The 27,486-nt window shown below is 51.8% G+C and overlaps 1 protein-coding gene across 5 annotated transcripts; it reads left to right on the forward strand.

The window, feature by feature from the left end:
• PDZD4 (PDZ domain containing 4) lies at positions 1-27,072 on the forward strand. 5 transcript variants are annotated; one of them, XM_029067842.1, is made up of 8 exons: positions 1-97; positions 18,953-19,206; positions 20,672-20,762; positions 21,452-21,550; positions 22,667-22,729; positions 23,539-23,640; positions 24,129-24,239; positions 24,440-27,072. In XM_029067842.1, exons 1-8 carry the CDS (start codon positions 38-40, stop codon positions 26,063-26,065), a joined length of 2,406 nt encoding a protein of 801 aa, XP_028923675.1. In that variant the 5' UTR covers positions 1-37; the 3' UTR covers positions 26,066-27,072. The 5 variants fall into 5 exon arrangements, with proteins under 5 accessions (XP_028923675.1, XP_028923676.1, XP_028923677.1 ...); XM_029067843.1 differs by having other exon boundaries at positions 18,953-19,188; XM_039912384.1 differs by lacking the exon at positions 1-97 and adding an exon at positions 10,461-10,531.
• Positions 27,073-27,486: the final 414 nt, after the last annotated feature.

The raw sequence follows: 27,486 nt of genomic DNA on the forward strand, positions 1-27,486 counted from the left end.
CCCACCTCCCCCCCCAAACACCCCCCCGGCGAGCACCATGGGATGTAACATGTGCGTGGTCCAGAAACCGGAGGAGCAATATAAAGTGATGCTGCAGGTAGGGAAGAGGGGGTGCCGGCGTTTGGGGGGGGGTGGGGGGGTGGGTGAGGGTCAGGGCTTTGAGGGAGGGGCCCCTAGGGAAGAGAGGAGGGGGCAAGAGGGATGGGCGAATGTGATTTTTTTAAAAAAGGTGCATCTAGGGAGCCAGGCCTGGGCTTTGGGTGGGGGTGGGGGAAGAGAGGATCTCCAAGGGACGACCCCCTGGAGCTGGAGAGCCCAGGAGAAAAGGAAACAATGCCCCTTGCCCTGTTGGCATCGGGGGGACAAGTTGGCAGGCGGGGGAAGGGCCCATGTCTAGACTGAAGCCCGTCGTGGGGCAGGGATGGACTCTATCTGTTGCCCAATTGTCCATTCCAAGCGCTCAGTCCAGTGCTCTGCACATGGTAAGCGCTCAACCGATACCACTGAATGAATGAATGGGGGGGGAGGATGAGCCCGTGGAAGCCGCCTCCCTCGAGGGTGGGAGGGGACAGGGAGGGTGGAGAAATTGGGGTGCCGTTGGTGAGGGAGGAGAAGGGAGCCGGGAGGGGACCCCAGGATGGAAGAGCAGGTGGACCGAGGGTTCACGCGAGCCCGTCATTGGGCAGGGATGGTCTCTATCTGGGGCCCAGTTGTCCATTCCAAGCGCTCAGTCCAGTGCTCTGCACATGGTAAGCGCTCAATCGATACGATTGAATGAATGAATCCAAAGCCGGGTCAGGATGGGGATGGTCGCATAGCAACGGCTTCGTCTTCCCCCCCCCTCCAGAACACTAGATCCCACTCAATCCAGGGTGGGAGGAGAGAGCCCTTGGCTTTGGTAAAGGTGGAGCCATCGAAGATAAGTAAGGAAGAGAGGGTGGGCAACAGATGGAGAAATGGTGAGATGAAGGGGGGGGACCCTTGGGGACACGTTCACTCATGCGCCTCCACAAACCACCTCAAGGGCTCCATTCTATGCACTGCGTTCAGTAAGATGTTGGGAGCACGAGAGGCAAAAATAGTAGGGAGAACATCCATCGAATCGCCACACCTTAGGCGCAGGGATACCTTATAGGGGAGAAAAAGATATAGTACCTTGGATTTATAGTATCAGTGACAGTCACTGGACACTGTCGGCATGTGAGGCCCTGTGTATGACCAGAAAGATACAATCGCTGCCCAATTAGCTTCCCGTCCTAAATTAGACGGTTAAGAACCAGCCAGATAGTTGTCTCTGATGTGCTGCATATGCAGTTAGTATGCAGTTGTACGTGAATATGTGTTTGTATCTTTATGGCTCCGTATAGTCTGTATAGTATTTATATGCATTTGATGTATATTAAATGCATGCACCGGTTGTATTGTGTATATGTCTGCATATATGCATTTAATACACCTGAAGTCGTAGTGTCTGGTGGATATACAGTTTTTATACTGAGCAAATGAATCATCCCTCTGTATTCTACTACACATCGGAGATTTGTGTAGTGTGTGTGCTTGTATTCTGTATATCTTATATATGTATATAAATACAGGGGCATAGTGTGGCTACCTCGTGGGCGTGTGTATACATATATATATATGTACTTTATGTATTGGGTGTGCAATATGTTTCGAGAAACCTCCCTACCTCTGGAGGACTCAGATTCCCTAAAAGCCGTAGTCTGCTTGGACAGAATCAAGGCGAGGGGTTATTAAGACCAAGAGCCCACAGGCCAACGGATGGCAGAGGGCGATGGGAGGTAACTGCTTGCAAGTCAGGAGCCGTTAACCGTCTGTTTTATGCCTTAGATAAAGAAGGGTATTAAAGATGATATGTGGTGTGCAGATTGGATTGTGGGAGGGCTGTTTCTCAGTCTTACAGGGAAAACCTTTGTAGCTTTCTTGGTAAATTTAAACACAGAGTCTGAAAGAATAGGTGACTAGTAAGTTTGAGACGTTGGGGCCCTTCTCGGCCTTTTGGAGTGGTGCTGGGGACTCCCAGAATGGGATGGTTTGAAGACAGTGGCTGAAGGGGCTGGAAAGAGATAAACACGTGGATATTGCTCGTTTATGCATTCCCTTCTCTATTTCTTCACCCTACTCCTTTGTCTGTCCCTCTGATCTATCTTTACGTTTGAGGCTCTTTTCCATTTATGTACCTCTGGGTGTTAGCCTCTTTAGCTCCCTCTTTGCCCTGACTTCCCCTCCCTTTTCTTGGCACTATCCATCCTTTCCATTCTCTGTCCTTTTATCTTTCCATCTCTTTCTTTTTCTTTCTCTTCTTAACTGGAAACATTGTCTTTAGGGTAGAGATCTGATGCCATGACATTGTGGAAAACTTTGGAATACAGAGGTTGTCTTTTGAGATGGGCGTTGTGTTTGTTCTATGTGAGTTGGGAGAAGATGGGGTGGGTCCGGTTTGGCGTTGGTGTAACTGTTTGCCATCCTTCCTCTTTCCATAACTGGAGCCACCGAGTCCACCGGATGGGATTAACCCCTCTGCCATAGAGTCCCTTCACTGGCTGGAAGAGGGACGGAGGAAGGAAAGGAGCGGGTGGTGAAATAGAGCAGTGTAGCAGTGTCGTCATGGGTGGACTCCTACCCACGCCATTGGCTTGGCAGTAGGGAAACCTGGACCCAGGGAGAATGTGGGAGGAAGGGAGGGAAGAGCAAATTTTGCTGGGACCGGGAACAGAGCTGACTGATGGGGCAACTGGAAGGGGGAATGGGGGAAGCTCTTCACACCCCACTGATCAGAAAGAGCAAAACCTCGGTTTCCCTTGTCTTGGGGTTGGGGTAGAATCTGCATATTGGAAAGAGGACTTGGAGAGGATCGGGAGAGGAAGGTGAGTCATTCCTTCTCAGGTGGAAGATGGGCAGTATGACTGCTGCGTGTCACGTCTCCATGGGGTGTCCTTAATACCACTCCAGATTAGCTCAACACTTTCCATCACCGACTCTCTGAGCTTCAGCTTCCAGTGGAGAATCTGTCTCTCGACATCATCCCTAGCCTCTCCTCCGATTGTTTTAGAATTTCAAAATGAGCACTCTCCATCAGCCTGAAGGTGATTCCTGCACCTGGCAATTTCGGGGGTTGTCCCTGCCCTCTGGACTTCACCTCAGTTCAGGCTTCATTCTCAACTCTTTCCCCAGTGCTCTCCCCACCAGCTGTGTGGAATGGAAAGGAAAGCAAGGGCTCCATTTCAGGGAGGGGGGAGGGAGGGAAAATGGGAGCAGCTGGCATTCTCAGGCACTACAAGGGAAATGGGAACACACTCCTGTGAATGGGATCACCTGGCCACAGCAGGCAGCCCTGGTGGGGATGGGTAGGCTTCAAAGGTTACTTCTTCTAGTGGCTGCAAGTGAAAAGGGTTTGGACCTATGGAGGCTTGTTTCTCATTTTGGTTTCCTACTCACTGTTTTTAAGTCACGTGCTTGAGATTTGTAGGATTTGGGGGTAGACATGGATATGAATCTTACACAACTCTGTCAATACCTCTTCCCTCAGTTTTGGGTATCTACTCTGCATGCCCAGTAATTTTCTCTCTATCTCTAGTATGAGACAAGACAAGACAAAAAAAGATTCCCCAGGCACCTTTGCCCCTATTCACCTGTTGTGAGTCTTCATGGACCGCTCTTAAACTAATAATCCGCTGGCATTGCTTGCGGCATTTCTTCTCAGGAGCAAGGTATGTGTGTGTGTCTGTGTGTGTGTAGGTACTTGTGAGTGCCTGGTATTACCTGAATCGACAGGTATTAGACAAGACATTTGCCCAAATTCCACAGCTTTCACTCTCCAAGCTGCCACTTTCTCAGTCAGAGGAGAGGAGATGATTTTCCTCATTGTGAGCACTCCAGAATTCCACATTTTTCTTCTTCAAGTAGCCCATAATGCCAATTCTGGAGATCGTTCACTAGAAACTCTCTAAAGGACTGGAGGGAAAGGGAAGCTGTGGGAGACAGGCAGAAGATAAATCCATTTAGTACCCTGGAGGGAGTATGGAGCCTGTCCTACTGGGTATTCTGCACAGTGGATGCCACATAATCTGGAAAAATGGGAAAGTGGTTGGGCTCAGTTTCAGACTCTTTCGATGAAAAGAGCAGAATATGGCCTCACCATCCAATCACTTTTACCCAGGGGACCCGGGAGCAGGGATCCCTCAACTCCTAATTCGATTTCTTCCTATTCTCTAGAAGCTTTAGATAAATTGTGTTTTGGAGTCGAGATCTCTAGAGTCAGAGTCAGACTAGAAGACAGAAAGCCTGAATTTGAATCCTGACTCCTTGGAGGGGCCAGGAGCAAGTCATTTCCCTTTCTATATTTCATTCTGCCATTTAATCTCGCTCCCGGTTAATGTCTTTCAAGTGCTTTGAGACGCTGGGGTGGAAGTGCTCGCTAACGAGTATCATTAGGTTTCTTACAAGAAATGGACTATTTCACTCAGATTAGATCAGAGATGGATGGAAGGAAATATATTTAATTAATGGTGTGTAGGCACTTTTACTATGAATTTTGATGATAAATAAAACATGTTTGTGGCTTGCTTCTCTGCCTTCTGCTAGAGTAAGCTCCCTCTTGACTGAGAGCGCCATGTGGGCAAGGAATGTATCTGCCAACTCTGATATATTGTGCTCTCTCAAGTGCTTAGTACAGTGCTGTGCACACAGTAAGCTCTCAATAAATATGATTGAAATAGAATTTCATATTGATGTCCGTTTCCTCCCTAGACTGCAAGCTCATTATGGACAGGGAACATGACCGCTAATTCTCTTGTACTGTACTCTCCCAAGAGCTTACAATGCTCTGCACATAGTAAGCTCGATAAATATGATTGATTGAAGAGCAAATCTCAACCCAATAGGACAGGCTTCTTAGTCCCTCTAAGGCACAAAAGTGATTTACCTTTTGCTTGCCCCCCCACCCCCCGCCACATTTCCCTTTCCCTTCAGTTCTTTAGAGAGCTCTCAAGTGAACCATCTCCAGAGTTGGCATCATGACCCGCTTGCTCTCGAAGAAGCAAGATGGGGAATCCTGGAGTGCTCACAACAAGGAAAACCCTCTCCCATCCTATGACTGAGAAAGTGGCAGCTTGGAGAGCGAGAGGTGCGGAGCATCTTGCCTCCCACCTGTCCTGTTCAGGAAGTAGAACTACGTTGTAGATTCATTCATTCATTCATTCATTCAACTGTATTTATTGAGCGCTTACTGTGTGCAGAGCACTGTACTAAGTGATTGGGAAATGTAATACAACATGCCCAAGCAGCCTGGACGACCAGATGCAGAGCACCGTACTAAGTGCTTGAGAAAGTATAATACAACATGCCCAAGCAGCCTGGATGACCAGACTCTTCCCTGGAATGCCCAACATTCATAGGGAAGTGATCTCTAAGGAGTTTCTAGGTTTCCCTTTGGAAAGATTAGACTTCTCATTTGGCAACAGCAGGACATATGATTAGCTCCTCAATTAGACCCCAGTGTCTCTAGGCATCGGTCTGAAAGCACTGAGTTTTCTCCTTTACCTTTATCCTGCTTTCCTACTGCACTATCTTTTGGCTAAGAGCTAGCTGCTTGTAGTCCCGAGTGTGTTTGGGGAGAAACCAGCCTAGTTCGAGGCCTGGAGAAAGACTCTTCTTTAAAATCTATCTCTGTAGTCATTTGCTTCTTCCCATAGGGTTGATCCCAGAGAACCAGGCTATTGCTCCATCAGGTTCCATATTCAGCTTTCAGTATCTAACTTGGATAGGTAAAGCGGTTCCTTTATGGAGCCAGATAACAATATGAAATTTGGAGACTGGGGAGGAATTTGGTTCTGATCCCCATGGCAATTGGCTGAAGTACTGAAAAAACTAAAGCTGGAGGGGGAGGGAATCAGGGCAATAATAATAATGTTGGTATTTAAGTGCTTACTATGTGCAGAGCACTGTTTTAAGCGCTGGGGTAGATACAGGGTAATCAGGTTGTCCCCTGTGAGGCTCACAGTCTTAATCCCCATTTTACAGATGAGGTAACTGAGGCACAGAGAGGTTAAGTGACTTGCCCACAGTCACACAGCTGACAAGTGGTAGAGCTGGGATTCAAACTCATGACCTCTGATTCCCAAGCCTGTGCTCCTTCCCCTGAGCCACGCTGCTTATCATCGGCAATCCCTGTTCCCCTTCCTGCCCCTGCTCCCTCTCTCCAGAACACACTCGGGGTCAGTCTTTTTCTTTGACAAGTAGATTGAAATGGGATGAACTATATGATTTCCCCTTGACTTTGAGATTCAGATTCCTGGAATGGTCCAAGATCAATTGAAACCTCAAGAACCCTGGGTCAGGGACTCCCAACAGGAATTACTTTTTCCATTGGGAGAAATATTATTTTTCTCCTCTCCCTATCCTCCTCCCAATTAACCATTCCCACTCCTCTCCATACAGTTGATTCCTTTAGATTGTAAGCTCCTTTAGAGCAGGGATCACATGTACCAACTCTACATGTACAGTGTTCTGCATGTATTAAGCACTCAGTAAATACCATTGCTTGATTGGCTGAGGAAAAAACAATAGTCTTCTCAATAAATTATTAGTATTGAACAACTAGTGTGTGCAGAGCACTGTATACAGTACTTGGAGTACACATTAAAGGCAGAAGACTGGATGCCTGCCCTCAAGAAGTTTATAATCTAATAATGGGAGTGAGAAGTAGTCATAAGTTATTTTCAAAAGCTACAGCTGCTAGTAGGAGTATGGAAAAATGCACAGATAAATTAATTCATGAAGGAACAAGTAATGAAAATAAATTGAGAAGTAGCCTGGCCTAATGGATAGAGCATGGGCCTGGGAGTAAGAAGGACCTGGGTTCTAATCCTGCTCCACCACTTGTCTGCTGAGTGACCTTGGGCAGATCACTTACTTCTCTATGCCTCAGTTCCCTCATCTGTAAAATGAGGTTTACGACTGTGACTCCACGTAGGACAAAGACTGTGTCCAACAGTATTAGCTTATATCTACACCACTGCTTAGTACAGTGTCTGGCACGTAGTAAGCGCTTAACAGATATCATTAGAAAAAGAATCAGTATATCCATAAATGCTAAGGATTGTTTTATCAATCTGTTTTCCTTCTACTGTGTCCTCCCGGGAACCTTTGGAAAATAGAGCAGCATGTGCTCCCGAGCAGAGTGTTGGAAAAGTATTTGTGATGCAGAGCTTGCTTAGAGGTAGGTTGAAGAGGGACGATGGTTTTGGGGGTTGGGAGGGGCAGGGCTCCACGGGCACTCGGCTGAACACGTCAGAGAGCAGCCTCTGCTGAGTGTCTGACACTGAGCTAAGAAATGAATTAGGTGCTTATGTTGAATAATTGAAAACGAAAAGACTAATGTCAATGTTATTGTACTGAAACTGGGGCTTTCTATCCTAATCTGGCCTCTCTTCTCCTTCCTTTCCTCTGGCTTCCCCTTCGATGTTTCTTTTAGAAAAGCGGGACCACCCCTTCCTCTTCCCCTCTTCCCCCCCAACCCCCGATCCCCAACTCCTGGCAAGGAGAGAGCTAGAGATGAGGAAACATTTTTCTCGGAGAACCAGAGAGCAGCCTCCTGGGTTGTGGGTGGTGTTTGCCCTGAGAATGCTGCAGCGGGGCTGGTGTTTTCAAATAGAAGGGGGTGTGGGAGGGAGACAGGCTACAGAAACCAACTGGCAGCCAGAGAAATCCTTTGAATTCACCCAGGCTTCCTTTGGAGAAATCTCTTTCTACATCACATGCTTATTTATTGGATTTGGGAAAAAAAAAAAGTGTCTGTCTTTGGCAACTCCCTGGCACGAAGACACGGATTCGGTGATTGGAGTGTGACAAAAACTCTGGGCTATTATTGCTTGTGTGCTCCTATTTATAGACCCTAGTCTGAGTGTGGGTGGGTGAGTGGGGGTAGTTGTTTTGATCACTGCGCGTTATCGAAAACGAGGGCTGGTAGTCTTGTTGGTGATGGGGCACCCACTTGCAGTGTGCTCATCCCTCTGCCGGGAAGGGCAACGGCGTCAGGATGAGGGCAAGGAAATTGTGTTCTGAATTCTGTCACTGCTCTATTCGGTGCCTTCGGCCCTTCAAGTGTCAACTTTCTCCCTCTTTAGATTGCAAGCTCCTTGCAGGCAGAAAGGGCACCCTTAACTTCTTCTATAGGTTCCCCAAGAGCCTGGCACAGTGCTCTGCTCCCCCCCGCCCCCGCTCCCTACCAACCTCTCCCATCTAGGCACTTTAGCAATCCTGTCCACTTATTCATTCAATTGTATCTACTGAACGCTTACTGCATGTAAAGCACTGTAGTAAGCACTGGGAAAGTACAGTACAGCAATCAAGAGAGACAATCCCTGCCCTCAGCGGGCTCTACTGATACGATACTGGTGCTCAGTGCTCAGCGCTTAGAACAGTGCTTTGCACATAGGAAGCACTCGACAAGTGCCATCACCCTGGCTCTTTTCCTCATTCCTGCCCCTCCAGAAACTGCAAAGAGTGATTTAAAAAGGGTCAATTCAGTGTCCTGAGATCCAGGATGTGGGTAGAGCCTTCGCAGGATGATGATGATGATCCAAGAGGGAACCCCGGGTGGGACGGAGACTGTGTCCAACCCATTTTGCTTGTATCTTCCCCAGCGCTTAGTACAGTACGTGGAACATTGTAAGCGCTTAACAAATGTCCCAACTGTTTTCTTCTAGACTGTGAGTCCGTTGTTAGGCAGGGATTGTCCCTATTTGTTGCAGAATTGAATGAATGAACACTGGGGAGAAAAGGGAAAGGGAGGCAAGAGAAGCGACGTGGCTTGGTGGACGGAGCGCGGGCCTAGGAGTCCAAGGACCTGCGTTCTAATCCTGCCTCCGCCGCTTGTCTGCTGAGAGACCTTGGACGAGCCCCTTCGCTTCTCGGCCCTCGGTTCCTTCATCCGCAAAACGGGGATTAAGACCCCCCCCCCCCCCCGTGGGACATAGGCTGGGTCCAACCTGATGATCTACCCCAGCGCTTAGCAAAGTGCCTGGCACGTAGTGAGCGCCTTTCAAATACCGTAAAAAAGGGAGCTGGGGCTTCGAGTCTGTTTGCCCTCTGCCCATCTTCCTCCCCGTCGCGCACGGTGAGAGAGAATCCTTTTCCTCCCTGGTGAAGTCAGCCCGTGGGCAGCTGTTCCCGCTCCTGGGTTCGATGGAGAGCGGGGCGAGGGGGGGGCCCTCGGGGCCTTGCCCGGGCCTCGGGGTGGGCAGAGCCCCCCAACCGTGCGGGCCCGGGGGCTGCGGGAGAGAGGTCGGCAATGCTGCAGTGGGACGGGGCCGTGCATTCTAAGCTGCCGCTGCACCAGTCCACCGCCTCCTCTTTGTCTGCGGGGCTCACCGCCCTCCCCGGGGGAATGGTCACAGCCCAACCCTCCCGCATCCTGCTGCGGGGCGACCCCCGCCCGCCCCGGAATTCTCCACCCACGACGCCTCTCCCTTCCCTCCCCTGGGTCCGCCGCTTTCCCCCCCCGCCCCACCCTGCGCTCAGCTTCCCCGGTTTTCCACCACCGGGCCCAGCTTTCCTCGTTTCCCCCGGGTTTGCTGGCTGGAGGGGACCGGCCCGATGAACTGCAGAAGGGCCCAGGCCTCTTGGATCCGGACATAAAGGACCCGAATGTTTGGGGAACGAGAGGGGGAAATTGAGGCAGAGAGCGCGGGTTGGTGCTGGAATTCTTTCATTCATTCAATAGTATTTATTGAGCGCTTACTATGTGCCCAGCACTGTACTAAGCTCTTGGAATGTACAGGTCGGCAACAGAGACCATCCCTGCCCATCGACGGGCTTACGGTCTAATCGGGGGACACAGACGGACAAAAAAACAAGACAACTTAATCACGATGAATAGAATCAAGGGGATGGACACCTCATTAACAAAATAAATAGGGTAATAAAAATATGTACAAATGAGCACAGTGCTGAAGGGAGGGGAAGGGAGAGGGAGAGGAGCAGAGGGAAAAGGGGGGAAAGGGGGTTTAGCTGAGGGGAGGTGAAGGGGGAGCAGAGGGAAAAGGGGCAACTCAGTCTGGGAAGGCCTCTTGGAGGAGGTGAGCTCTCAATATTCTGCGGGAATAGCAGAAAGGACAGTGGCTAGGCCCCAGAGAAGAGTATAAAGGTAGGAACGGAGAACGGTTTTTGGAAAGAGCTGAAAAAAGGGAGAGAGAAAGATTAGGTGGAGGGAGGGAGGGAGGGAGGGAGGAGTCCTCACCATTTCCTCCTGACCCACCTCTGCCGCCTTGGTTTACCAACCCTGACCAATTTGGGTTTTCCTCTCTACTCGTCCCTTTTTTGACTCGTCCTTCTCTTGCCCCTCGTTAAAGTTTTCATCAAGATTTTGGTTTCACTCGTTCACTCTTCTTCTGTTTACACTAGGAATTCTCAAAAAAAGAAGTTTTGTCAGGCTCGCCACTGTGGCCCGATAAACTTTTTGGGTCTGTACCTGTTGAATATCAGATTGGCAGTGATAAATGACCTCAAGGTAAAGATATCCAGATGAACCTAGAATTAAATAAAATCCATGAAAAATGAAATTTCAGCAAGAGCAGTGAAAACGTTTATTATTTTGATTGATTTTCTATTGGATGTAGAGGCGACCATACTTGAGAACAACTGCTCTACCTATTCTCCCCTGAGATCATGGTTGGCTGTATGCTCCCAAATATTTCTCTGCTTCCCTGACTTTTCTCTCCCCGCCTGGATCTCCAGGATGATTCCAATAGGATGTCCCACTTCTAGCAGCAATAGGATTTATTAATTGCCTCCTGTGTGCAGAGCACTGTATTAAACGCTGGGGAAGAATACACAGGTGGGAATTGGACACGGCCCCGTCCCTCGGCGGGGGGCTTGGAGGAGAGGCGCTCACAATCTATAAGAACAAATGGGGAGAAGGGGACTGACAGATACAAAAGGAGATGAACCAAAGCACCAAGACAACATAAAGACAAAAACAGATCTGTAGGGAGCAGGGGCTGGAGAAGTAGAGTTTCAGATTTGACCACCGTCACCACCACAGCCAGGGGGACCACTAAAGCAACAGCTGCCACAGCCTGCCCATGGTTTTGTGGAGGAATTTGACTCCTATGTCAAATTCAAAACGGCTTGCCAAAATCCTTATTTCCTCCAAATTTTCTCCCCAGCCCAACTTCCCCATCCTTTGGGCAGTGCCCCTCTTCCTGCCCATCTAGTCTGAGGCTTCAGGGTAACTGTTGATGCTCCTTTGTCTTTCACTCATCCTCCACAGCATAGAAAAAGCTGCCAAGAGCATCATTTTTCTCCACAGCACTCCTTTTTGATTTTTTCTGCTTTTCTGTGTAGATCTTATTAGCTGGCCTTATGATTCTGAGGAAACCTTATGTGGAGCACTGTTCATGTTGCCCAGTTCCTCAGATCTACAGATCCACACTGGAGGAATGGGGAATTCACTTCAATCGACTGGCTGGATTGAATTCTGGGCTGTTGAAATAAAGAAAGGGTGAAAACTTTATTTCCCAGGATATTTAGTAAAACGAATTTAAAATAATGACAGAGCAAGGACAAGATAAAAAAAAACTAACCTCCCTAGAATTACACCTTGATCATATGTTACCCAGTTCCTCAGACCTAGGGGTTCACACTGGAGGAATGGGGAATTCACTTCAACCAACTGGCTGGATTGAATTTTGTGCTGCTGAAATAAAGAAAGGGTGAAAGCTTTATTTCCCGGGATATTTAGTAAAGCAAGTTTAAAATAATGACAGAGCAAGGGCAAGATCTGAAAGACTAACCTCCTTAGAATTACACCTTGATCATGATACATTACACACCTCGCAGCGTTTCTCCAGAGTACAGAGTCAGTTTTAGGAAGCCTGACCCATATGGAAAAGTGGTGTGAGCCATTTGATTTGGTTTAAGCCCTAGAACAAAACCAGGGAAAAAAAAATCTGTTGAGTGTCTGGTTTAAGGGTCCCAAATCTACTGACAACCCTGAAATTCTGATTGGGTCAGCAAGGTCATCTTGGCACACATTTGAAGTGTCCTGTTTGTCTTAAGGTCAGTTCAAGCCAGGACAAATGACAGACCTCAGACAATGTTGCATCCCAGCAGAGGATAGGGAGTCAGTTGCCCCAGACAGACCAGCGTGGCACACTGCAATCAAGAAGGGAATGGCTCTTTCTGAACAAAAGATCTGGTAGAACTGTGAGGCAAGAAGCAGAAGTGAAAACAGCGCCAGGCGCTGCAAATCTCAAATGTGACAGCCCAGCGAGGCACAGTCCTTGTGTTCATCTAGTATAACCAGGACTGTGCATATGTGGTCCCACATTGGCCTTTTCAGTTGCACGTGACCCACAGGTGAATCTCACCATCAGTAGCCTCTTTTTCAAACACAAAGGACCACCATTTAGGTGCGGTTTGAATTAATTTAATCCAGTATTAATTTTGGTGATTTGGAGGCAAAATTCTTTGGAAGGAAATGAGACATGAAATGGGACTAAATATAAACAATCCTTAGTTTAGGAAGTAGTGGCTTCTCAGGTTTTCACCTTCTGTGCACTTGGTTTGTATTTTGGCTATGTCTCTTTTGCTTACGTGTTCAAACATGCTGCAGTATTTTTTTTTTGTGTGTGTGTGTGTGTGTGTGTGTGTGTGAGTTCCATTCCCCATATATCTTTCTTTCTGCCTTTATAGACTCAAGCTCTTATTTGCTTGCTTTTCCCTGTCTGTATCTTCCTCTCATTCTGGATGTTTACGTCTGTCTCTGACTCTGTGTGCATACACACCTCTTTCTAAACTCATCCTTGGCTTGCTTTAATGCTTTTTTGATAAAGTGCCGGTGGGGCAGCCCTCCAAGTGGCAGCCACAGATTTACCTGCGGGAGTTTCCAGGCTGCTTGGCAGACTGTTGATAGTAGTCCCTTATTAATTACACACTGTCAGTGCTGTGTGTGAAAGTGAGAGTGGGGGGTAGGGAGAAGTGACCAGGAGATGGGGGGCAGGGGGGAAGGCTTGGGTCTGGGTGCACCATATGAAGAAGAATGATAGGGTAATAGGAAAAGGACAAGGGGAGAATGAAGCAGAGAATGAGCCAGGAGGTGGAGGAAGCAGGCAGAGAATGTGGGAAAATGAGATGGAGAAAATACAAGAGAATGATATGGGGAAGGAATAAGAGAGAAAATGAGAGGGCGCCAGACAGGGAGAGAGGGAGACAAAGGAAGAGAATGAGCCAGGCTGACATGCAGAGGAAGGTGACAGGTTGAAAGAATGAGAGCCCAACAGGAGAAAAAAGAGCTGCACCGACAGAATGAGAGGGGCGGGAAGCGAGATTCAGTGACCCAGAGAGATTGTCCCTGCCTTCTCCCTTGGTCTCCCAGTGGAGAGAGGCATCAGCTCCCGGGCAGGATGGACTAGGGGCTGTTAGAAATAAACAAACCTAGGGGGTAGTGGACCCCACTTGGCGTGAAGTTTCAGGCCTGTGATTTGGGTTGTCTATTTTAATTTCTTGGGGGATACAGGCTCTCTGGCCCCATTCTGGAAGGAGAAGAGGATGGGATGGTGGAGTGGGGGATGGGAATTCCTGTCCTTGTCAAGTATAATACAGTCTTCCCCTCCTAGAGGTCATCAGCCTCCATCCCCTGTGATTTTGCTGCTCTGGAGATCCTGCTTCTGGCTGGGGTGGGGAAGCTAGTGCAGACCCTATTCACAGGGGAGGTCTTTGGGGGCCCAGGGCTGGCCCCTCCCTCCCAGAGGGTCTGGTGCCAATCAAAGTTTTGAGACCCTCTTCTCCTGCCACCTCTATGAAAGGCTGTCACCCCTTCCTGGAAACAGTTCCCCTCCTACTGTGGGGGTCAGCTCTGAAGCGGGCTTCACGCACCGGCAGAGATGGAGAGTTGGAGCTGCTGAAACTAGCCCCCGATCCACAGCCGGCTGGGGTTCACCGGAGCAGAGATATGGGTTCCTTGTAATAGTAATAATAATTATGGTATTTAAGTGCATACTATGTGCCAAGCCCTGTTCTAAGCACTGGGGCAGATACCAGGCCCTCTCCCAAGAAGGAGTAGGATTTAATCCCCATTTTACAGATGAGGAAAATGAGGCACAGAGAAGTTACGTGACGTGCCTACGGTCACTCAGCAGAAAAGTGGTTTAGCTGGGACTAGAACCCAGGACCTCTGACACCCAGCCTCGTGCTTGACTTTTCTGTTTGCTGGTTATCGGTGTCTGGGCCAGGGGGTGATGGAATGGAGAGGTGGTTTAGGGCTTCGCCTCTTCAGATGAGCTCCTGATTGGAGAACCTGCTGAAACTAGGGAGGCAGCTATTCTGATGGTGTGGAGTTACAGCCTAGAGCATTAAAAAAAACCCCAAAAACCTTTGGGGAACAGAGCATTCAGCATGAGGTACAGTTCAGTAAATACCACTGGATGATAAGCATGTGAAGGCAGGAGGACCCGTTGCTGAGAAACTTGATTCACTGAAAAGTGATGAAAATTTCAGTTTAGCGGGATCTCGTAGAATCTCAGATAATGGTTTGCTTGTCACTTTTCGATCCAGCCCCTGTTTTTGCTGAGTAGAGAAAGCGAGGGCCGGGAACTGTATCACTGGCTAATGTGCAGGAAGCCGTAGAAGAGGTTAAGATGGGGAAAAAAAGCGAGCTCAGGAAAGTGGCTTCGAAGGCCAAATTCTGTGCCCCTGCCTGTATGCAGCAAGGAATTATTAGCAAGGCAGAGGCGGCCCCTGCCCCGCCCCGGGCCACCGGCGGCTCTGCGACCCCTCTCATCCCTAATGGGATTAATTAACCTCCAGCTTTTTACCGGGGGCATCTTCAGAATCTGCTAGAGCTGAACCTCACAATTCAATTATCCCGAGCACAGAAGGAGCGGGCCGCTCGGCCCTCGCACTTGCACTCTTCCTCCCCTGTCCTTCTCTGCGTCTCAGCTTTCTCCTCCCTTCTTAGAGTGGCTCTTCCCCCCCCCCCACCCCCCAGACCGCCCCCCATCACTTTGTGTGGTCCCGTGGGCCTGGGCTTCTTCGCCTTCCTCCCCCTGCTCTGACTGACTCTTTCAGATGTGGGCAAGAGTCCTCTCAAGAAAGCCCCTCAGTTTGAATGCGAGGAGAAGGGGGGAATTGGGAAGATGGGCCCCAAGCTGGGATCCAGTACCCCTGAGGCCCTCTGCTCTTGAAGATGTCACTGATAACATACCTCTAGGGCAAGTAGTGGTGGGCTTTGTGGTTTCCCACGCTTTCCAGATCCATGTCCGTTCCCTCCCCAACCCCATTCATCCCCCTCTCCCCCCTTCTGAGGTTCCTTCTCTTACTTCCACCAGTGGTCCCTCAGTAGAAAGGAGACAGAGGTGGGAGGTGTGTCCTAAACCCCAGCTTTTCTCCCCAGCACCGATGTTAAGTCTGGGTAGGGCTCCAGCTTTTCCTTTTCATCCCATCCCCCTCCTCCCCGCTATCCTGGCCCCTCCACAGCCCCAGCTTCTTTCCCACAGCCTGGGCCCAGTTTCCATAGCAACACAGCTGCTGTGCAACGATACACGAGACACATTCCAATGCCTCACTGTGTCCCCTGTGCTTCCAGAGATAAAGCACACATCGTCCTGTTCCACCGCAAGCCCCCACTGTGGAATCAAGCCCACAACTGTGGGAGAAATGTACATGAATGCACAGGGACCACCCCTCGGGAAATGGTGACATCCACACGTACAGCCCACAGATCCAACTCCTGTCTCTTTCACCCACACTCCTTACCCCCTCCTCATACAATTATTTTTCAAGTGGTATTTATGAAGCGCTTATTAGGTACCAAGCATCGTGGCCCAGTGGATAGAGCTCGGGCCTTGCAGTCAGAAGGATCTGGGTTCTAATGCCGGATCCAGCACTTGTCTGCTGGGTGACCTCGGATAAGTCACTTCACTTCTCTGGGCCTCAGTTTCCTCATCTGTTAAATGGGGATTAAGACTGTGAGTCCCATATGGTACGGAACTGTGTCCATCCTGACTAGCTTGTATCTACCCCAGAGCTAAGAACAGTGCTTAGTAAATGCTTAATTCCACTTAAAAAAACAAAAAACACTGTGCTTAAACTCTGGGGTAGATCCAAGCTTCTGTCTCTGTCCCCTTTGTGGCTCACAATCTAAAAGGTTGGGGGAGCAGGTCTCATCCCCATTTTACAGATGAGTAAATTATAATTATGACAGTATTTATTAAGTGCTAACTATGTACCAAGTACGGCACTAAGCACTGAGTTAGACATAAGGTAAATGAGAAGCAGCGTGGCTCAGTGGAAAGAGCACGGGCTTGGAAGTCAGAGGTCATGGGTTCAAATCCCGGCTGTGCCACTTGTCAGCTGGGAAACTGTGGGCAAGTCACTTAACTTCTCTGTGCCTCAGTTCCCTCATCTGTAAAATGGGAATTAAGATTGTGAGCCTTACGTGGGACAACCTGATGATCCTGTATCTACCCCAGCGCTTAGAACAGTGCTCTGCACATAGTAAGCGCTTAACAAATACCAACATTATCATTATTATTATTATTAATCAGATCAGGTGCAGACCCTGTGGAACTGGCTTACAATCTAACAAGGAGGGAGATGTGGACATCCGAAAACTGAGGGCCAGGAAAGTGAAGCAATTTACCCAAGCGGCAGAGCTAAATGTAGATTTGGGATCTCCCATCTCTCAAAGTTTTCTCTGACTAGTGGCGATCCCCCAAAGGCAGGTGTGGGGGTCAGTGTGGTTTATTTGCTACATTCATGCAATTGTATTTAAGCGCTTACTGTGTGCAGAGCACTGTTCTGAGCGCTTGGGAAAGTACAATACAGCAATAAAGAGTGATAATCTCAGCCCACAAGGAGCTCACAGTCTAGAGGGGACATGGTCCCATGTTTTAGAGAAAAGCACGCTTCACCCACAGATTGGGCATTTATTGGGACTTTCAAGCCAGCCATTTTGGGGCACTGGTGTTAGGCAAGTGAGGGCCCCAAGTAAAGCACTTATTCCAGAACCTGCTTCCATCCAGAAGTGGGGGAGAAGGATTTCAGGAGCAGAACTTCTGCTGATACAGTACTTCCACTCCTTAAACACCCCAGCAGAACCTCTTGCTTTGGGGGATTCCCGCTCAGGATTTAAACATTGGCCGTCCCGAGTGGGCGAAGCTGGGATCAATCAATCAAATGGTATTTATTGAATGCTTACTGGATGCAGAGCACTGTGCTTGGGAAAGTACAAGCCAACAGAGTTGGGAGAGCCAATTCCTGGCCACAGGGAGCTTATTGCCTACAGGGAGAGACAGGCATTAAAATAGGTTTTGGATAGGGGAAATAGAAGTGTAAGAATATTTACATAAGAACCGTGAGCCTGGAGTATCGAAGTGCTTATGGGGAACACCGTCGGATACCCACCGTACAGGGCCCTGGAAAATTGTCCTGCCTCTCCCTTTCCCCCCAGACTGATGCTACTTAGGGATCATATATTGCTAAAAGAATTCTATGCGTAGATTTGTGATGGTGTCACTTTGAACCATGCATTACTTTATGGATCTGGTCTTCAGAGCAACAATCTTAAAACAAGAGTTTTTGCCAAGTGCCAATTTTCCAGGATTCCCACGACCTTCTGGAGTAACTGGGGAGACTAATTGGTAGCTCTCATAGTGTAGGAGGTGATGTGAAAGTTAGTCAAAGTTGGAGGAAGCACAGGAAACTCAGGGGAGGTGATGTGAGAAGCAGGGCAGAGAAGCTGAGGGAAGAGCCAGAAGTGAGCCATGACATTATGCTGATGTCTTCCTCTCATCAAGGGGAAAAAAGAGTCCTGTTCCCTATGGGTTTGTGTCGGGATGGGGGCCTCTACTAACAGACAAGGGCATGCCTGCAGGATCTAGGTCTGTGGGGGCCTTGGTTGTGGTTCCCGGAGCAAATTACAAAAACCAAATTGGTTTTGCCAAGGCACTTGGGTTTGGGGCCCTCCCACGACTGGTCCACTGCCCTGGGGTCCACTGCCCTTAGATGTGATCCTCCTCATTTTCCCCAGTCCCAGCCTGAACTTGAGGAACAGGAGCCGAATCACAGCTCCTGCACAGCTTCCTCCACTCTGAACCGCTCTTGATGCCAGGCGGTATCAGCCCCCTTAGCCATTCGACGTGGGCAATTATATTCTGAAATACAGGAGACTCCAACTATTTGTCTGATCCCTGCTGGAATTTATCTGCCTTTGAGGAGGCTGCTGCTCAGTATCAAAAAAACTAGGGGTTTAACCCCTGGGATCTGATGGCAGAGTAGACTCTGAGCCCATTGTTGGGTAGGGATTGTCTCTATCTCTTGCCAGATTGTACTTTCCAAGCGCTTAGTACAGTGCTCTGCTCACAGTAAGTGCTCAATAAGTACGATTGAATGAATGAATGAGAGAGGGATTTTGGAGAATACTGCTGGAGAAAGGGCCACAGATGAATTTAGTGAGATGTTAGACCTTTTCTGTGGGGTGTCTAATCTAAAAGTCTTCAGTGTGCTCATCCAGGTGCTCAGTACAGTGCTCTGCTCTTAGTAAGCACTGGACAAATACCATTTATTGATTGATTACAGAGGGCCTGAGCACCCCCTGGAACCACCTCACTAGAAATGCCTTGTTAGAATTATTTCCAGCAGCTCCGTCAACTCTCCTCTCTGGGCTCTGGCCCAATGCCCAGATGGCTTTGCTCACGGGGCCTGATGACAAGTAGAATTCAAAGGCCGGGTTGAGGGGTGCAGCCTGGGTGTCAGGATTCAGGGGCCACCTCCCTCCGCAGAAACCCCTTTTATACAGGGTCTTGGGAATACTGAGTGGACTCAGGAAATCAGGGCCGGGAGTTTCCCAGGTGGAAGCTTTGTGGTGCAGGGAGGGGAGGGGTTCCCTGATGGGGTGATGGCCTCTCACATAGGCATGTCTCTGCCACAGGTAAACGGGAAGGAACTCTCCAAACTGTCTCAGGAGCAAACTCTGGAGGCACTGCGCTCCTCCAAGGAGCCCCTGGTGATCCAGGTTCTGAGACGCAGCCCCCGCCTCCGGGGGGAAAACTCCTGCCACGACCTGCAACTGGTGGATAGTGGCACTCAGACCGACATCTCCTTCGAGCATATTATGGCACTGGGCAAGCTGCGTCCACCCACACCGCCCATGGTCATCCTGGAGCCGTACGTCCTTTCTGAGCTGTGAGTTGTCCCTAGGAGGGCCCCAGCCCTGGCCCTGAAAGAGAGCATAGTGCCCAGCGGGCACTTGTGCCCTTTTGCCCCACCCCCCCAAGCTGCATCAGGACATGTCTTGGGCATTGGAAGGAAAAAAATAGTAACCCTCTTCCCACTCCTTCCATCCCACCAAATCAGTGGCTTCCCATTCACGTGGGTTTCAGAGCCATCAACTCAGTGGGGTGGAAGAGGTGGAAAGACAGCAGGCTTGAGGCTGCCCTCTTCACCGGGAGCCTGGGCCGGTGAGCCCTTGGAAAAGTCTGTGGCCCTCCGACTATTAATGACCTCCTGGCTCAACATACTGAGGAATCAGTGGGGAAATCCAGAGGCTTTAATTCATCTCTCCCATCTCCTGGCCCTTGGGACCCAAGGGAGTTGAGGCCCCAAGGGTTTCCTCTCCCGTCAGGAGACTGGGCTGTCAATTTTTCCTCTCGAATTGATTTGGCCAGGAGGAATCGAGCAGGTCACCTTCATCAATAGTCATCCATATAGTCTTTCTCTCTCTCCTCCCCTCTTTTTCTCTCTATTGTTCTTTTTATCCTTCCCACTCCCCATCGTTTCCAAATGGACCCCGTCCATCTCCCATCTATTTACTTCCCCTCATTTCCTGCTCTTCTATTTGGAAGCCCTTTCTTCCAGGCCAAGCTGATTTATTGCTCTGGGAGGGAGTGTGGGTATGTGCGCATGCACAATGACACCACTGATCCTACAGCCAGAATTGGGAGGGGAGGAAGGTAACCGTGGGGAATGAGTAATGCTACAGTAAAATGGCCCTTGGACTAACCCTAGCCTGGTTATGAGAAACGAAACCCCTGAGGGAGGGATAAATCCTGCCTCTGGCTCAAGGTCTGATGAACACCTTGGGCGATACTTACAGGGATCTTACCTCCCCTGGGATCTTTCCCTTTCATGAGCTAAGGGAGTCTTGGCAGTAGCCATGGTTGTGGATTTCCTACAGTCCAAGCCCCTGCCTCACTGGCCTCTGGCTTCTTTGGTGCAACTTCCACTCACACTCTGCCAGTGTTTTTCTCTCTCTCTGCCTTGGACAAGAGATATCATCCTCTGTTGGTCTAGTTGTTATGTAGGGGGTCGGTGGCCTTGCTGTGGGCCTCTCTCTGCCCTTCACTTGAACACTTGGAAGCTTCTCCAGAGCCTCTGACTTTGGCATCAGGGAATGTGGCCCAGAGAGAATGGAGTCTATTAGCCTCGTTCCTGGGAAGTTCACCTCTGTCCCTCTTGGCTCAGGAAAGCCACATTTAGCTCAGTACATCATTGCCTTCCTCGCCTTTGGGTCACTCGGTGACCAAGTGCAGAGACTGTCTTTCTAGGCCAGATTCTTGATGGGGCTGGGGGTCTCACTAGGATCTTGGAGATGGGGTTGTGGGGGGATGCAAGCATGGATGGTCTGACCCTCCCGTCTTCTCCTGGGCAGCCCCCCCATCGGCCATGAGTATTATGACCCAGCGGAGTTCATGGAGGGCAGCCAACAGGAGGCAGACCGTGTGGATGAGCTGGAGTATGAGGTGAGCCTGGAGTGGGGAGTTGGGCTGCGAAAGTTGGTGGGAAGCAATCCTAGTTGGGCTGGGAAGTTGGTGGGAAGCAAGCCTTACTGATCTCTCCCTGGTGATTCCCCTCCTGCCCTGCCTGGTTTCAGGAATGGGGAGAGGCTCCGTCTCTCCCTTTAAAGTTTCCCACTGCAGTAGGGCTCCTGCCCTGTGCAGGGAAAGAAGAAAGCGGCTTGGGGAAGGAGGCAGGGAGGAGGGTTCTTCTCTCTGAGTCAGTGCGGACTCCGTTAGGTCTTCCCTCTGGCTCGTGCGGCCCCTAAAAGTCAGTCCTCCGATAGCCACCGTCAGACACAACTTGGTCTCGGAAAATCAAGTGGGGCGGGTTTGGGTGTGTTAAATGTGTCCGTCGTTTGTGAGTCTGTGCTTCAAGGCTTTCTGTGTCCTGTCTGTTTCTGTGTGTGTCTTCTGTGGGCTTCGTGGTAAGGGAAATGGTGAGAATGTTTTTTACCTGGGGGCCTCGAGAGCCTTGAAACCTTGAGGATAGAGACTCACCCAAAGCCTGGCTCCCGGGAGGGTGAGGCAAGAGAAGTGGTGAGGGGCTGCCACGGTCCTTTGGGCATCAGGATCTCTGGGGTGCTTCAACCGCTCACCCGTTCCATTGGGATTTCTGTTCCTTTTACCTCCCCTCCCGGCCCCGCATGCGGTAGGAGGTGGAACTGTATAAAGCCAGCCACCGGGACAAGTTGGGCCTGATGGTCTGTTACCGCACAGATGATGAAGAGGACCTGGGGATCTACGTCGGAGAGGTATCGTTGTGGGAAGAGGGAGGGAGGGAGGAGTGTGGGAAGGTGGGCAGAGCCTGCCTCTGGCTCGGAGTGGGGCAAACCCCCTCAGTCCGCTGGACTCGGTGACCCCTCTAGTCCCGAGTTCTTGAGTTCTTGTTCCTTTTTGGTTCAATTTCAATATAAATTCAGCATCACTAAAATAGGCTATGTTAGAGGCCCCAACATTCTCCCTTGGCCGAGCTTGTCCGGGTGTGTGTCCGAGGGAAAACTTGGAACTTGCATCGAGTGTAGGAATCTAAGGTTGAGGGGCAAGAGAAACAGATCGGGGTTGGGGGATGGGGCATTATTTCCTCTTTGAGACCTTCCACCCACCCCTCTCTAAAGCCATATGGCCCTGTGGCTAGAACTCAGAATGGGGGAGGAAAAATAACTGGATCGGGTTTCCTGTTCCTTGGGGTTGTGTGCTTACCCCATCTTTATCTCACTGTTTCCAACAATAACTTGACGCTGATAGTCTTCCCTTCCCATTTGGCTCTCTAAACTAATAAGACCATACCGAGGAAACTATTTAGAGAAGCCAAGACATTGCTGTATTGATAGCACATTTTATAACCACAAGGTACTTTCCAACCCCACACTGAAATCGGGTTCATCTCTTTCTTGAACTGAGGAAAATTGAGGCCCGGGAGGGGATGGGTCTTGTCTACACGGTCCCTCGAAATCACTGGCAGAGCAAGAGAATTCAGTTTCTCTTCCGGAGGCCACTCAGTGTGGAAGGGTTAGTGAGTGCTGGCAGAGGGTGTGTGAGTGAGATGGGCCGGAGGGTGTTTGTGGGTGTGTGAGGATGAGAGAATGTATGTTTGAGAGGAGCCATACGCTTGGCTTGTAAACACACGCCCACCCGTCTCCCAGTCCAAGAATGGCGCCTGCCTATGCAAGCTGCCCAGCCTTGTTGTCACTCACAGGGCCAGAGATCTCTAGCTCAGGGTATCTAGCGGTCCTGGGGCAGTAGGTAGAAAGAGCCATAAAACTGCCGTTGGTGGCCTTCTCCTCCCTGGAGCGGCCTGGCTTGGACCCCGTACGCTGTGCTGCCCCTGAGTGAACAGGCCTTGACCCACCCCTCCGTATCTCACGCAGGTAAATCCCAACAGCATCGCAGCCAAGGATGGCCGGATCCGTGAAGGGGATCGCATCATCCAGGTGAGCGAGGATGAGAGGAGGGCGGGGAGCGGCGGCAAAGTCTTCCCCGGGGGCCCCACCCAGCCCTCTTTGGGTCCTGCTTTGATCAGCAAGCAGCCCCCCGTTCAAGGAGTGGAAGCCAAGCCTGTTTTTTCTGAGCTCCGTGTGGGACAGGGACTGGATCTGATTTGACTGCCTTGTGTCCACCTACTCCAGTGCCTAGACCAGTGCTGGGCACTTAGGGTGTGCTTCAGAGAGAACACAGTTGTTGTTATTGTGATGAACATGACGGTGCATGGAGATGAGTGTCCATAGAGGGGGTGCCGGGGAGATGCAGACCTAGCAGTGGATCAGCCTGTGGGCTTCTCCAGGGTGGAGGTTAGGAAGTGGCGTGTCCCTAGTCATAATCTGCAGTACTGTTGAGTCCTTGGAACAGAGGTGAGAAAGAGGTCAGCAGTAAAAGTTGCTGCCTCTATCTCCCTTGACTTCCTAAGAATCATGTGAAGGGAAGATCCAGCCGAGCGATCTGCCGTTGAGTGTGAGTTTAGACTCACTGTCCCAGCCCGCCCTGCTCAGTCAGCTCAAGAGCAGTACTACGATCCCAATCTGCTCTTTATATCTTTATATTATTGTCTGTCTCCCCACCTAGACTGTAAGCTCGTCGTGGGCAGAGAACCCATGCCCTGGGTTGTATTGTACTTTCCCAAGCGCTTAGTACAGTGATCTCCGCACAGCGCTCAATAAATGACCATTGATGATGATGATGATGCTCCTGCAAGGTCAGGCCTCGTATCACTGTATTCTGTCTTTCGCTCCATCCTCTGCCCTAGATCAATGGAATGGACGTCCAGAACCGGGAAGAGGCAGTGGCAATCCTGACCCAGGAGGAGAGCACTAATGTCTCACTGCTAGTGGCCCGCCCCGAGACAGAGGTGAGCCTGACCAGCAAGTTGACGGTGAGGGAGGCACTAGAGACCACTCGGTCCTCACCTCTCACCTTTGGCCGCAGGGTGGTAGGAAGCAAGGTGTGAAGAAATGGCTAATGAAGCTTCCCCTCCCAAGGCCTCCAGCTCCCTTCCATGATAGGTAGAATGGGGGAATGACTCCCTGGGCTCTCCACAGCTAGGACGGAGGGAGAAATACGATGAACTCTAGGGAACCTGGGGCAGAAGGGAGAAATTAAAGTTGGGGCCTGTGTGGGCGGGCCAGCCCCAGCGACATTTGGTGGGGGGAGTGTGGATACTATTCCCTGCAACACTGCCATTAGATGGGGTACCGTGTAACCTAGTTCATTCCTGGGGGAATTCCAGGTTTCCTACTCTAGGGGTGGGAAGAGGGTTTTGGAAGAAAGGGGGAGTGGGAGGCCTGGGAGGCCCAGAGAGGAAGGCACAGGTATCGACAATTCTTGGGCTCCCTGCAGCTGACCAAGCGATGGAAGGACAGTGACCGAGATGACTTCTTGGATGACTTTGGCTCCGAGAACGAGGGAGACCCGCGGACTCGGAAGCCGAAATCTCCCTCTTCCCAACAGGTGAGAGCAGATGGGATCCATGGGGGCCGGCGGGAGGGAGGGGGCTGAAGAGCGTGGGAGGATCAGGAACCCTAGGGGGTGGGGTGGGCTGGGGGCAGGCTTCTGTCCCGGTCCCAGCTGCTCACGTCCTCCTCTCATCCCCCAAATCGGTACGCAGACTCGTTTGAACCCAAACCCCGTGTCTGTCTCTCTGCCCCCAGCCCGAAAAGGTCGTCGAGAAGGGCACCCCGGAGGCAGGCCCCGGTCTGAGCAACAGCCAAGAACTCGACAGTGGGGTAGGCCGGACGGACGAGAGCACTCGCAACGAGGAGAGCTCGGAACATGATCTACTGGGGGACGAAGCCCCCAGCGCCACCAACACCCCGGGCAGCTTACGCAAGTTCGGCCTCAAGAGCGAGGCCCTGCAGAGCCGCGACTTCCACTTCAGCATGGACTCCCTCCTGGCCGAGGGAGCCGGGCTGGGGAGCGGGGACGTGCCGGGGCTGACCGACGAGGAGTACGAGCGGTACCGGGAGCTGCTGGAAATCAAGTGCCACCTGGAGAACGGCAACGAGCTGGGCCTGTTCTTCCCCCGCGCCGGGGCCGGCAACAACGCCCTCGACGTCAACCGCAACGAGAGCATGGGCCACGAGGTGGCCATGTTGGAGGAGGAGCTGCGGCACCTGGAGTTCAAGTGTCGCAACATCCTGCGGGCCCAGAAGATGCAGCAGCTGCGGGAACGCTGCATGAAGGCTTGGCTGCTGGAGGAGGAGAGTCTCTACGACTTTGGAGCCGGTGAGCCCAAGAAGCACGAGCTCTCGGACATCACGGAGCTCCCGGAGAAGTCCGACAAAGACAGCACCAGCGCCTATAACACGGGCGAGAGCTGCCGGAGCACCCCGCTGCTCCTGGAGCCCCTGCTCGACAGCCCCCTGAAGCGTGGGGCCGACCCCATCTTCAAGGCCGCCGGGCCCGCGGGGGAGAAGGCCCCCCCGGCCGCCTCCGCCAACTCCAACCTCAATAGGACCCCGCCCGCCCCGGCCCCCGCCGCCCCCCACAAGCCCGGCCCTCTGGAAGCCAGCCCGGCCCAGTTCCGTTCCCTCTCGCGGGATGTGGAAGGGAGCCGGAGGCAGCACTCGGAGGAGCGGCTCCGTCGCGGCCCCAAGGCCACGGGGACGCTGGAGCGGGCCGGAGCGGAGGGCAGCCCTTACCTCTCCCGGCGCCACCGGGGGCAGGGGCAGGCGAGTGAGCGCTACCACAGCTGCGTGCAGCTGGCCCCGACCCGCGGCCTGGAGGAGCTGGGCCAGAGCCCCCTGAGCCTGGCCAGCATGTGCAAGGATTCCCTGGGAAGCCCGAAGGTGGGAGGGGCTGGGGCGGCCGCCGCCGCCGAACCCCCCCGCATGGAGTGGAAGGTGAAGGTGCGCAGCGACGGCACGCGGTACGTGGCCAAGCGCCCGGTCCGGGACCGCCTCCTCAAGGCCCGGGCCCTCAAGATCCGTGAGGAGCGGAGCGGCATGACCACGGACGACGACGCGGTGAGCGAGATGAAGATGGGGCGCTACTGGAGCAAGGAGGAGCGCAAGCAACACCTGATCCGGGCGCGGGAGCAGCGGAAACGGAGGGAGTTCATGATGCAGAGCCGGCTGGAGTGCCTGAGGGAACAGCAGAATGGCGAGAGCAAGCACGAGCTCAACATCATCGCCTTGAGCCACCGCAAGACCATGAAGAAGAGGAACAAGAAGATCCTGGACAACTGGATCACCATCCAGGAGATGCTGGCCCACGGCACCCGCTCGGCCGACGGCAAGAGGGTGTACAATCCCTTGCTGTCCGTCACCACCGTTTGACCGCCCCAGGCGGGCTCCAGCTCCGGGCCTGGAGGTCACCACCACGTGGACGTCCCAGGAGTGCCCGAAGCTGGGCCCCGGGGAGTGGCCGCAGGTGTGGACCGCGGGCCGCCCCGCCCCCGGGAACCAGGGCGTGGGGGTGTAGGTGTGTGGTGAACGAGGTTAAGGCCGGGGATGGGGGCGGGGGGAGGGGGACCGAGGACAGGGCTTGCTTCTGGGGAGACCTGCCTCCGTGCCGGGGTGGAGTCTTCCTTCCCCCGAGTGCAGGTCGACCGGAAGGGCAGCCGGGCCCAGCCAACGGAGGGGAGAGGGAGGGAGGGAACACGCCAACTATCTTTGGGGTAAGTATGAGACATCTATATCTCTGAGGGGCTGGGAAAGGTGGGAAACGGGGGAGGGGGACTGGAGCAGACTTTGCTGGGCACAGAAGAAAATTTCCTCGGCTCGACCGGCCAGCACAGACTTATTGCCGTCGCCCACGGCCTTGAGCACAGGAGGCTGGGCTTGGGGGTGGGCAATAACCTCTGCCCTCCAGCCCACCCCACCCCCCTGTTTACCGACAGACAAGAGGAACCCTGGTTTTGTGGTCTTTCTCCTCCTTTTTGTGCTTGCCAATGTTTGTTTTTCTGTTTTGTCTACCTGACCATGTTCGGGATGGGGGGAGGGGAGGGTTCCTCGGGGCAGAAGCCAAGTTGCCCCGAGGGACTTCTGGGAAGCAGGTCGGGTGGGGGCTGAGGGGTGGGAGGGCTGGGAGGGCAGGGTTGGGGAAGGAGGGAATCGCAAAAGGCAGCTCAACTTGGCTCTGTTCTTGAGTTGCGGGGGGTGGTGGTAGGGAATCACCCATGGCCTGGGGAGCATCAGGGAATGGGTCTCACCTACTTGTGACGTTCCTTTCCCTTTGGCTGAGTGGAAGCCAGGAGAGATAAACCAGTCCCAGGGGCAGGCCATCTGATGCCACCTGCAGCTGAAGAATAAAGCGAACTCCGTTTTTACTCTGTTGCTCTTAATACTCGGTCTGCTGCCTCTTGTGTGATGCCCTTGCTGAGAAGGCTAAATGATGCCATGCTCAGTCGGGGAAGGGAAATCAAGGGTCACTTTTCACCTCTGTTTCTCAACCTGTTGTTTGGCGAACCGACGAACTTCTAATTCTAAGTGTTCTCGAACAGAGGAACTCCGGGAGCACCAGAAAAAAGTCTCTACCTCTTCAAAGTAACAGAAACAGCCTCAGGACAGGTGTTATAAACCATGGTGGGAGGTTAGGGGAGAGCATTCCTGAGTACTTTTGAAGGTGGTGGGGGGTGGGGGTGCATACCTCATCCTAGCCCCCAGCCCTGGCCATGACCCTCCCTGCAAATGTCCCTTTGCTAAGTGCTCAGCATAGGGGTCTTCTCTGCTCCATGGCCCCCCAGGGCTATCCTCGG

The sequence above is a fragment of the Ornithorhynchus anatinus genome, chromosome 6 (genome assembly GCF_004115215.2).
Source record: "Ornithorhynchus anatinus isolate Pmale09 chromosome 6, mOrnAna1.pri.v4, whole genome shotgun sequence".
Classification (NCBI taxonomy): domain Eukaryota; kingdom Metazoa; phylum Chordata; class Mammalia; order Monotremata; family Ornithorhynchidae; genus Ornithorhynchus; species Ornithorhynchus anatinus.